The sequence below is a fragment of the Megascapheus bottae genome, chromosome 7 (genome assembly GCF_031878675.1).
Source record: "Megascapheus bottae isolate mThoBot1 chromosome 7, mThoBot2.hap1, whole genome shotgun sequence".
NCBI classification, from domain to species: Eukaryota; Metazoa; Chordata; class Mammalia; order Rodentia; family Geomyidae; genus Megascapheus; species Megascapheus bottae.
In genome coordinates, this window is record NC_143515.1 from 40,517,344 (window position 1) to 40,530,338 (window position 12,995).

At 35.3% G+C, this 12,995-nt stretch overlaps 1 protein-coding gene across 3 annotated transcripts in view; it reads left to right on the forward strand.

The window, feature by feature from the left end:
• The window catches only part of Wdpcp (WD repeat containing planar cell polarity effector), a 246,792-nt gene that overhangs the window by 111,976 nt on the left and 121,821 nt on the right, over positions 1-12,995 (forward strand). For all 3 annotated transcript variants that reach the window (XM_090336831.1, XM_090336830.1, XM_090336832.1), the window contains exons 11-12: positions 4,510-4,698; positions 7,707-7,830. In XM_090336831.1, coding sequence (XP_090192957.1) covers positions 4,510-4,698; positions 7,707-7,830 — 313 coding nt within the window. The remainder of the gene's footprint in view (positions 1-4,509; positions 4,699-7,706; positions 7,831-12,995) is intronic.

Below are 12,995 nucleotides of genomic sequence, written 5' to 3' on the forward strand. Positions count from 1 at the left end.
CTCACTCTTCAGGGTCTGGTTTGTGTTTGCAGTACTCTCTGGAGCTGTGCTAGAGAAGATTTATAGGTTGGTTTCCTACTTGATAAGTATATTTCCTGCTCCTTGATCACTTTTCTGAGCTTTGTGATTACTGACTACCTCCACTGTTAGAACCTTAATTGTATTTGCTTCTGTGGCCCCAGATTCAGCCTTCCGTCACTTCTTTACACTCTTCTGACTACTCATGAGAATGTTCGGTCTCCAGGATTCTGTTTTTAGCAATGCTTCATTTTATTGAAGGCAGAGCATATTTATTTTAAGTTTAGTCCTCATTTTTCTTCTTGTCCTGTATATGCTTAGCTTGAAAGGCCCTCATCCACTGCAGTCCCTTGATCATGGACCTTGCAGTCTGTGGAACTATGGGCTGGGAAAACATCCACTGTTTATAATTTACATTGTCTGTGAGATTGTTACAGTAGCATGAAAAGATATAGCCAATTATCCCATGTCAGACTCAAGCCCAAACCACTCCTGATCCTACATCTACACATTCACCTGGCTTGCTGGATACAGCCTCACTCTTTCTGTATAGACAAGAAACCATCTTTCTCCCCAGACCTGCTTTTCCACTTGTCTTTTCCATTTTGGCGGATTTTATGGTTACTCGGTTGCAAACTTCAAGTAAAGCGTTAGGATTGTGGTACATACCCATAATACAAGCATTGGAGTCTCAAGCAGGAAGACTAAGTGCAAGGCCAGCCTGGGCTATCTAGTAAAATCCTTTCTCAGGAAAAATCCTAATGTTTATGACCACATTTCATCATTTTCCTTCTAAATACTGCTCAGACATCTTGATTCAATTCAGTCTCAGTTGATCTGGCCTCTCCTATTTTAGCATGAACAAGTAGAGGCCTCTCTGCTCACTTCTACCTTCTGGTTTTCCTGTCCAAGCCCTACATAGCCTGCACTCTGTACCAGAGTGACCATTCTAACTTCTGATGTGATCTCAGATTCTCCAGCTTGAACCACTTCAATGGTGGATCGCTTTTGTCACTTCCCCAGCTGTGCTGCATCAATGGAGCTTTCCATCCATGGCATGTGTTTTCCTCCTTGCTCCTTCCATGGTGATGGTAATTGTTTTCTATCTGCCTGGAGTGACCCTACAGGGTTCTCATGGAGCCTGCACAGCTGGGGAAAGGCTAAATGTTCAAGTGGTAATGCTAAAATGAGATCATTAAAGCTAACACTCTCCCTGTCATAGAATTTTGAAATCACAGGCATATATGTCTATGTTTGCCTTTTTATCACTTTCTAAAAAACAAAGAGGGTGATTTTTCTTCTAGAAACTTTGTAATAAAAATACTTTCAGGACCGGGAGTTTGGCCTAGTGGTAGAGTGCTTGCCTAGCATGCACGAAGACCCACATACATAGAAAAAAAAAAAGCCAGAAGTAGTGCTGTGGCTCAAGTGGTAGATCTCTGACTTTGAGAAAGCCCAAGGACAAGCTCATGCTCATGCCCTGAGCTGAAGCCCAGGACTGGCAAAAAAAAAAAAGTAAAAAAAAAAACCATCAAAAAAAATACTTTCTTCCAAAGGTATTTCTGATGAGCTATTTTATCATTATACCTAAGTGGCAACTGACGGTGGTTTGTTGCTGGATAGAAATGCGAGATACTTAATTACATGCTTCATCAGTAAAAGTAACTGTATGAAATATTTAGACTTAACTCATTTTTATTTCATAAGATCTAATAAGGAATATGGATTAAATACAGATTCTACTGTATTTTATCCAAGGATTTCTTAAACAAATGTTTTATATTTACCTTTGTTCTTTTTCTAAAAATAATTGTATTTAAATAATGCAAAGTCACCCTTTCCTGTGTTATTTATATGAAATATTGCCTATAACAGTTACAAAGATTATATTAACTTAATGATTATACTCATTGCCTTTTGATATATTGTCATGATAGTTCTCATTCAGATACATAACTAATAAAAAAAGTCTATAACACAAAATTTTGTAAGACTATACCAGATTTTTTAAGTAAAAAAAAAAAAGTAACAGTAAGGTATTTTATATGACTTGAAGTGAACTTTTATCCCAGCTAAGATTCTACTTTTTTTTTCCACACTAGAAAAAATGATGATGGAGTTTTACCATCATGTTTTTGAGATATAATCTATACAAATGAAATATAAAAATTTAAATATACAGTTTAACATATACTTCCATGGCTACCACCACAATCAAGACATTGAACATGCCCTCATCCTGAGAAAATCTCCAAAACCCTTTGTAAATCCCCACCTCTTTCAAAGCTGCTTTCTGACGCTTGATTAGATTTATTTTTTATAGGATTTCATAGAAATAGAATCAAATTGTTGGTATTCTTTTTTATTCTTTTTTTACTATTAATCTATGAGAATCTCCCATTAGTGTGCATCTATGAATTTTTCCTTTGTATTACCGACCAGCCCTTTATATAGACATATCATAGTTTTATCTTTTCACACAATTATGGACATGTGGGCTGTTTCCAAGTTTGAGCTGAAGGACTAAAAACCTTATTTACCTTCATGTACACAGTTACATTCTTGCGTACAAGACTTTGTATAGAAACACATTTTTATTTCTCTTGGGCCAAAAACAAACAAAAATCAGGAGTAGACAGTGTTGTTCCATTTTGTGCTTCAGAAGAAACTGACTCAGTGATTGGCTCTGATTTGTTTCTGGGTGCACAAATAAGTGTATGCACTATGCTGTTGCTCAGTGAAATGTTTTATACTGTTAGGTCAAATTTGATAGTGATTTTCAAGTAAGGTACATTGTGTGTGTGTGTGTGTGTGTGCACATTCACATGTGCATGCCGATAATGGGTCTTGAACTCAGGCTAGCACTCTTACCACTTGAGCTATAGCTCTACTTCTGGTTTTTTGGTGGCTAACTGGAGATGAGTCTCTCAGACTTTTACTCCCCAGACTGGCTTCAAATCACTATCCTCAGATTCTCAGATCGCAGCCTCTTCAATAGCTAGGATTATTGGCATTGACCACTCAGTGCTCAGCTTGTCCATTTTTCTGCTTCTCTGTTTATATGTTCTCTTGCTTCTAGAAAGAAATACTAAAATTTCTAACTATACTTGTGTATTTTATTTCTTCCTTTTTTTAGGTCTCTGTCAGCTTTTACTTTATTATTTTAAAACTTTGTTAAATACATGCAAGGATTTTTTTTTACTTTTGGTCCATTTATTTTAAGGATATAGCATTGTAAGTTACTTTGGTTTTTAATCTCTTCGATTTTGAATGTATCTTTTTTTTGTGTTCCAATAAAACTTTATTTACGCAAACAAGATGTGGGCCAGACAAAAAGGGCCATCATTTGCCAACAAGAATATCTTTTTATTGCTTTTCTGGGTTATAAAATTTCAGATGCAAAGTCTGTAAGCATTCATGTATTCTATGTATATCCTGTGTTTTTCCTATTTTTAAAAAAAGTTTCTTTTTCATCATGATTGAACTATTTGATTATACTCTTGTTAGCCTTTTTTGTCAACAAGTCTTTTCTTTGTCACAGTCCTTGTAGAAGTGCTGCTTTTGGTATAAGTAGTCAGTATTGTTCAGATATTTTCAGTTTCCTGCAGGGTTCCTGCACATTAATATTTACTGCCAAGGAGCCACCCTGATTTATGAGGACTTCCAGGGCTTCACTGTAGCCTGATGAGACACATTTGGAGAGACACATTTGTTGATTCTACCAACACAAAAAGGCCATAAAGTTTTATTGCTTAGTATAGTTAGGGCAATTCCCCAGATTCCCTGTCAAGTTGAGTCCTGTTAGATACAGCACACATTTTTATTTTGATCTGACTTGAAGTTAGTATGAAAATTTGAGCATCTTTTGCGTGAACTAATATATTTTTAATCTTAAACCATAAATATTCCAGTTAAATGATGATGACGGTAATAAAAAAAGAATTATAGTAATGTTTTATAATAGTTTATAGCTTACAAAGTAATTTCACAGACATTTTCTCATTTAGCTTTATGATTATTTGAACTGAGAAGTTTTTGTAGACTTGCTCAAGTGAGTAAACATTGGCTGGAGAAAAAAATCCAATTTTATAGCCATCCATTTATAAAAGATGAAAAAACAAAATAAAACAGAAAGGTGCTTAAAAGCCCTAGTAGTTATTGTATTTAACACAGGGAAATTGTTAGTCTCAAATGAGATCAGCCTTTTAGAAGACAATAAAATCAAACCAGAACAGAGTGCCTCTCTGAGCTTTTTTTCTTCTCCTTTGTGTACTTGGTCCTCTAAGATTGAAAGTGGATTTTTTTTTAAAGGATAAAAAAGTGCATAGTGCTGTACCAAAATGTTTTATAGCAAATATTAGTTGTAAAGGGGATCAGTTTCATACTTCAAGCACTTATTTACTTTGTTTTGTTAAATTGACTTTTTGTTGTTATTCTGCTTGATATTTAAAAATAAAAGAACAGTTCACGTGGTTTTACACTTTGTAACAGGCATCCTCACTCGAGGACAGCTGGGCCCGATGGATATCATCTTCCAGTATATTCACTATGATGAGATCTCCCAGGCAATAAACATCCTGAGCAGCATGAACTGGGACACTCTAGGCCAGCAGTGCTTTATCAGCATGACCACCATTGTGAATCATCTTCTCAGACAAAGGCTTACTCCAGAGCGAGAAGGTCAGATTTGAATGTATTTTATAAGTGGGCTTTGTATCTACATGAAGTGCATTTATAAGTCAGCCTTTTAGGATGCCTTTGAATTACATTACTAGAGATTGAAGGATAAAAATGTTAAAACTGAAAAGATCAGGTATCAAATAATTATTCCCATATTGTACTTACTATGTGATATTTGTCAACAACTTTGCTGTATATTCTTGTGTTGGAATTCACAGTGCAATCATTGTACAGTTCATTCTGAGCTGTGTGGATATTCTCATATTTCAGACTTTGATCAGAAATTTCATGTACTCTCTGGGATTTGGTAGACAAAGGCCCCAAACAAAGGCCATTATTCCTCCTTCACATTAGACATCAGTGTTTTTCCTCACACCGAAGTCTATTCAGTATCCCAACAGTAGTTCTTAACACTCTGTGTGGGGTGGGGGCTAGAGAGAGAATTGTATCCCAGATTGCTCCTTCTTGGTTTAATTCTTTGTGTCTTATACTTTTGACACCTCTTCCTTTTGCCTGCTTGGATTTCTCCTTTATTCAATAAGAAATGTTGCCCAAAGCTATTGTTTAAAAGAGAGATAAGACTCTGGGGGAAAAATAGAAAAAAATCGAAATATGTCACACACAACAGTGAAAAGAAAGCATTCATTGGCTAATTATTTAGTATATATTTTATGAGTTACACATTTACATAATGTAAAATATGTCATAACATTCTGGCATTGCATCTTTATTTCAAACCTTTGAAATAAGTGTTAATGTTGGGAAATCATGCCCATCAAGAAGCTGTTTCTAGGGAGTTTATAAAATAAGGAAACTGAGATATATCTCAAAGGGTACTAACTGGAGAACATTTTGTTTCTTACTATTTTCTGTGAATTTGTATAGATTTTTCTCGACTCATTTTTACTATATTTCCAAAATAAACAATAAGTTTGTGGATAGAATTCTGCAGGCAACTTTCATTTAAGTAATTTTAGGCAAGGATAATCTATACTCCTCCAGAAAGTTATGAGTTTTTCCCTCACAGAAGTCCCATATAAATATTTACTTAATATTAATTGAATGGACTTTTGGGAAGTAGTCCAAAATCATCTATGGAGATTCCAGTATAACACAAAGTATTACTACAAAATTCTGTCTTTAAAGTTTTCTCGAGTAAGTATTTCTGAGTATTGACACATTCTCAAGATTGAGCATGTACTATAGAATAAGCAGTGCCCCTACAGACAGCCTATTGTAGAAGTGGAGGCGTGGCTCAAGTGGTAGAGCACCAGCAAAGAAGGCTAAGGGATAGCACTCAAGCCCTGAGTTCAAGTTCCAGTACTGGGATTAAAAAAAAAAGAATACCATAATGATACATACATGGTATCCAAGAGATCCTAAATTTATAGTTAAAGGAGAAATACACAGACAATAGGAGATTGGTAATACCTTAGTGAATTTATGTTGTAAGATTACTGTGTTCCAAGAAAGATTATTAGGGAATACACAAATGGGCATTATCAAATTCTTGTCCTAATAAAAGATTTTTTCACAGAATGATATTGGGGAGATAAGAAAGTAAAAAATGCTTTTTATGAAACTAAGCTATTAAATTAAAATGCTTGTCTGATGCTGGGTTATCAAAAATGTATATTTTAAGTTGATACGTAGATTTTTTCCCCCAAGTAACTGCAAAACACATTTCTAAAACATTCAGAATTCTCTGTTGAGATTTATTCTATCTAAATGTAACAAATTTGACATGGTAATTTGTTTTCCTTTTTATTAGTGGAACCCAGCAAGCTCTTTTATTTGTAGCCATGTTGTGGTTATCTTTGAGATGTTCATTTCTGCCTTAAACATCAAGCTGGGCTATCTAATGAAGCTGTAACTGTGCAGGGAGTCAGGAGTACCCACGTAGGCTCCAGCATTTCAGATGTACGAAAACATGCTGTCAGGAAAACAAGCAATGGCAAGAGAATCTGGCTTGTGTTCACAATAGCATTGCTATATGCAATTTTAATCTAAATTGACTGCTGCTTTAAAGAAAATACCTCTCAAATTCATTTTACTTTACTGTCTAGATTTGAGATTTGAGAAAGAAATTACTGACAGCTTAGCCAAGTCCATAGCAATTACTCTGATGAGGTATTTAATACTTCCAAAACCAAATATGCCTACTACTAAAGAGTTTTGCTAAATAATGAATTGTTTATTCAACCAAATACTGGTAGCATAAAAATAAGAGGAGTCTAACTGTGAACTGTAGTGTTCTCATACATACTCATATTCTCACCATATGGTAATTACTCAACTTCCAGGTATTTCTGGGAGGAAGCACAGCCCCATAGGCAAGTCTCAGTAAAACTGTGAAATAGACAAAATGTGCCTTTCTCTTAATCCCTAGCCCCCTTGTTTTTCAAAACCTGTTTTCCAGTCCTTCTTTTCTCTCCCAGGGTGTTAGCTTTCACACATGGACAAAAACAAGAAGCTTGTTTCAGATAGGATTTATGAAAAATAGAGGATTTTCTTAAAATTGGAAGATAGTTTTTTAATGAATTTGTATATATAATACTTCCTATTTTTATTTGTATTATTTAGAAAAAAACTTTCTATTTGACTGATCTCATTTTCTCATGCAAAGAGGTTAGTTTTATACTTTCAGTTAAAGAGAATAAATGTTGAGCACACTGTGAGTTGATTTTACTGGAAATACTAGTTCAAACTGTGTTTCTTTGATGAGTCACTGTTTTAATTACCCATTTGTGGTGAGAGGTTGGTTCATTATGGATTTCTTCAGTTTTGACAGCTATTTGTTGCTCAGAGTCATTGTCAGCTTTGCCTCAAGTGAAAGTTTATACACAGGTTTGTTTTTGTACCAGCTGTCATATTTTAATTTTATCTTTCCTGCAACAAGCTCACATTTCATCCAAGTTTGCAAAACCTGACTGACTGCAAACATGAGTATTCTGTTGTAATTGAAGGAGTTTCACTTGTTTAAGGATTGCTATGTTTGAATTCCACAGCACAGCTTGAGGCAAGCCTTGGAACCTTCTATGCTCCAACAAGACCTCTTCTGGATACAACTATTTTGAAATATAGACACCAAATCAGCAAATACGCAAGGCGATTCTTCCACCACTTGCTCAGGTGAATGCTGTCTTTGGCTTGCTTAGTGTCAGACCACTTATTTCAGAAGCTATCCTCTTTACTGAGAGCATTCAACAGTGTGGGTATTTTCTGATTGTCCATGTCTTAGAAAGAAAAAAAAGCTTCTCTTGATAGTCTCAAGTTAATTTGTTCTTGTTTTTATTTTAAGGAAATATTTGCATATTGTTCAGGGATTTTCATATCAATATTCTTTAATATACTTTTACCTTTTTTATACAAAGTGGTAGCTATATGAGGTCAATATCAAGTTTTAACTGCATTTTGTTCCTAATGTTTATGTTGAAATTGAAGCTAACTATATGAATTTTTCTGCTACAAAGCTCTGAAACTGTTGTTCTTGTAATTACTATGAAAAGATTTGTCGTTTGTCCTCACATTTAGTGGGCCAGTTGTTAACCTCACTGTACAGTTTTGCTTTGAATGGGTAAATGGGAGAAATCAGATAGCATTAAGAAATTGCTCTAAGAAAATGCTGTTGAAGTTGAAGGACAAGTATATATAGTGTATTAAAAGAGGATGTGTTGAATAAATGAATAAAAGGAAGATAAATGGTTGGATAAATAGAAAAATATATTAGGGGTAAATATAAATATTGTGATTTTTATCAGTATAAACAAAGAAATGATAGCAAAATTTTAGAATAGTCTAGAGTATGTATAAAGAAATGTATAAAATATGTATAAAGAATAGGCACATAAGTTCCTTGAAGGCATAAATACATTCCATGAGTAGTTTTTATCAGGGTTTGTGGAGGGTATTACTATCCTGGGTACAATAGCTTATGCCTGTAATCCTAGCTACTTGATAGGTTGAAATGAGGAGGATTGTGGTGCCAGACCAGCCCAGGCAAAACAAAAGTTCTTGGAATTCTATCTCAACAGGAAGAGGCTTGGTACCGTGGCACATACCTGTCATCTCAGCTATGGCAGTAAGTGTAAAACAGATACAGGCCTAGACAGAAAGCAAGAATCTATCTCAAAATAACAGCAAAAAGGGGGCTTACACACCACTTACAGAGTAGCTTCCTAGTAAGCACAAGATCTGAATTTTTTTTTAAATGTGTCTTTTAGTGTTATCTATACCTAGTATACTAGGTTCTCTATGTGTTATCTTGTTTTTCCCCCCCTCTCTCAAGCAGCTTGGTAAAAGGAGTGTTTCATTTGAAAAATGAGTTAACTGAGTTCTGGCTTGATAAATATCAGAAAACGAACAGATGTTTTCTCATGTCTAAGCCAAACCCATCCAGAGTTGGTCCTGCTATCCATGACATACTCATGAACTGCAACTCACCCACCAGAACACAGTCCAGGGCTACAGCACACAGCAAAATGTGTAAATAAACAGTGAGAAAGAAAATAAAATAAAAAGGGAAAAAAATGAGTTCACTGATAAGTGTCCTGCTTAGATCAAATGCCAAGTTACTGGTGGTACCCAGAACTAATCTTGACCCCTCTCTTTACCCTTTCTTTAATACCATTTATCAGTTATTGGTTTTATAGTTTTTAGATGGTATCTTGTAAAATAATTTGAACTTGTCATCTATTCAAAGTAGGCTGACTGATAAATAAGCATGGCTACCCCAAATTTGGGGGGAAACTTCAGGTTTTTCAAGGCTTCAGGAGTATACTACATGCAGATTTTCTTATGTTCTACTACTAATTTTCTGTATATAACACTATGCTCTATGCAGCAATGAAGCCTTGGAAAACAATATTTTTAGAAGCTGAGAGAAATGTTGTATTATCTGTAATTGAATCTTGCCTTTAATCTGAATGGCACTGGCATATTAAGAGATACATCACCCTGAACGAGGCAGTGTTCGATGAAAGTGTTAGAGTAGAGATCATACTTATTTGAACTTCGGGTTTTGCTCTTTGCTCTTGTTGCTATTTTATTTTCTCTAAGGAAAATTAATAAGTTAACCCCTTTCCTGAAGAGCTCAAAAAAGCCAACCAAGAATACAAAATAATATTGAAAGCATACTCTTGGCCTCTCTTACTGTACAGTTATTTGAGTTTTGCCTACACATCCTATGTTGCAACAAGTAGGCCCTACCACACTCATACTCTATTTGTGTATGCTTTTTTTCTTTTTGCCAGTTCTGGAGCTTGAACTCAGGGCTTGGGCTCTGTCCTTGGGCTTTCTCAAGGCTAGAGCTCTACCACTTGAGCCACAGCACCACTTCGGCTTTTTCTGTTTTTGTGGTACCGAGGAAACCACAACTTTGTACATACTAGGCAAGTGGTCTACGACTAGGGCACTCTCCCGGCCTCATGTATACTTTTATATTCATTAATTGGCTTTAGATAAAGTTTTCTGTTTCCTTTTAGATGTACTTTGTTAATGTAACTGTTGTTTCTAGCATTGACTTTAGCTTTTCCACACGGTTACATATGGAATTGTATGTTTTCCTTGAGGTTATACTAGCTTTTTCATCTTGTTCTTTTGAATACTTTACTGGTATTTCTGTTATAATGAGTGTTTATTAGTTCTTCTTTTGATAGTAGGCCACACATACCATTATTGAAAAAAAGCAAAGTGAGTTTGAAGGGTTTTAAGGTAGAGCCATTTTTTTTTTAAATCTACTGCCAAGTTCTCCTGCTAAGGAAAGACAAAATAGACCAAATGCTCTTTTGTGTTTGTGAAATGCTAGAATGATACTATTCCTTCCACTTTGACTACTCATTATTTTATTCTGTTAAAAATTACTGGACAATAGAAAAAGTCCTAAGCACTAAAGAATATCATAGTGAATTTCTCATTTAAGATGACAGAGAGCATTTCCATGGCAATTAGAGGCATACCTAAGATTACAGTAGAGAAGTATACCATTAAAGTACTATGAAGTACTTTATTAAAGTCTTATACTATTAAAGTACATTCTGCATATAATTTTGATTTTGTGTTGAATGTAAAACAACTCACACACATCTTTTTATGCCCTTTGGCCTTTTTATCTTTAGCAAGTATAAAGAAGCCTGAAAGCCTTCCTCCAAATTCTAACAAATCTAAACTATAAAACTTAATTTTCATCTTTTTTTTGAAATCTTTTTGGATATGTTCAAAGTCATTAATTTTTATAAAGGAACCTAGAAATTGACATCATTGTTTCTAACATTAATGATAAGAAACAATAGAAGCATAAACTTGATATGGTAGCTAATAAAGTGTACATTATAATATCTCTTTAAAATTAGTTTAATTCATAAAATTGTAACTCTGGAAGGTACTTACAGAATGCCAGTGCATGTTTATGTAAACAGATTTAGAAGGCAGTTGTCACCTTCTATCTGTGAAATTCAGTAGTCTTCTAGATGCACTGAACAGAGAACACACAGTAGAAACACACAGAGAACACACAGTAGAAACTATAATTGGAGTGTGAAAATGTGGATGAAATGAAAGGGCAGGCAATTCAGATGAGTGCTACCTGTGAAGTTTTTATTTACATGCAACTAGAATGTGTTACAAAGGCAATAATTCATTTATTTTTTCTTCTCCTTACCTCTCAAACCATTGTTTACTTCTCATACAAAGGTATTATGTGACTGTGGCACAGTCACGCATTTTTATTAATTGTGCTGAGGCTTTGTACTCAGGTCCTTGTAGTTGCTAGACAGGTACTCTGTCACTTGAACAACACAAGCCAAAAGCATTTGATTAGTTATGAAATCATTCACATCCTGCAAAAATTTGTTAACTTAAAAAGTAGCTTGCTATAGTTGACCAAATATTTAATTGACTCATCCCTAATATAATGGCTGGAACTCTTTCTCTTTGGTGAAGCATGTGATGTTAACTGCTGTTGATGATGGTGCTACTGACAACTGCTTTTCTAGGTTTATGCTAGTCAGTCTGGAGCATAGTTACTTCTTTGGAATGGTAAGTGTTGAAAAGAACTACCCATAGCAATAATTTGTTCAGAAAACAAGTCTGTATTTCAGTTTATGACTCAACGTAGAAAATTCATCATTGCATAGAGTGAAAGCAATGTAGCTAGCTTTCAGTTGGTTGATACTGAATGGTGTGGCAAAGGTGTTTACTTCTGTTTGTTTACTTTCTACATCCTTGCCTTTTTGCATCCTCAGTCAGTTCTGCATATTCAAATGTCATAGAACACTTTCATCTTCTAGAGTAAGCACTAGGTTATTCCTTTGGGGTTGAACTTTCCACAGACAGAAGATTTCACATGTGCAAGCAGGAGAGTGAGAAACTGGGACTTTGCATCTTGATCTTCAGTTCTGAGAAGTACTTGACAGTGTCCACCCTGAACACTAAATCACACAACCAGTGGTTAGCAAATTCCTGACATTTTCCCTTCACTTTACCTGTGGTTCATAATGTCTCATGAGCACGTTCCTGTGACTCAGCCATCATACTTCACAGTGATAAATAACATCTTGACTCAGAGTCAAGGTCACTCAGTAACTTAAATGGGGCTATTAAACCCTTTGCTTTTGACAAAATTGGTACATGATACTACGGTTAACATCTCATTGTTGCACTGCAACAGCTGTGTGCAGAGAGTTTCTTGTTGCATGATTCAGAGAAATAAAGTTAAATCAGTGGATCAAGACTTCAGTTCTTTTTCTTTTCTTGCATTTCTTTCTTTCTTTTTTTTTTACTCTCCTGGGGCCTATGCACTGTCCCTGAGCTTCTTTTGCTCAAGACTAGCACTCTACCACATGAACCACAGTGCCACTTCTGGCTTTTTCTGTGTATGTGGTACTGAGAAATCGAACCCAGGGCTTCATGCATGCTTGGTAAGCACTCTACCACTAAGCCACATTCCCAGCCCTTCAGTTCTTTCTTGACAAATGCAGTTAACCCTTTTTTTTTTGAGCCAACCATGACCATAGGTTTATCAGTAGTAAAGCCACCTACTTCCAATAAGTAGTAATATTTTCAAATGTACCTCAAATTTCTGCAATGATAAAACTACTGCTCCTTACCTCTGTGGTGTACATGGCTGCCAGTAACAATTCCTTTCCAGTGTCAAACTGTGTAGTTATCCCATAAATGTAAACAGCCAGTTGAGCAGCATTTGGTATGGCCATTGTTTCTTCACTAGTCAGAACAATTGGTAATCTGCAGAATCCTTCAGTGTTTTTCAGTATCTTGTGCTAAGTCAGTAACCTGACCTG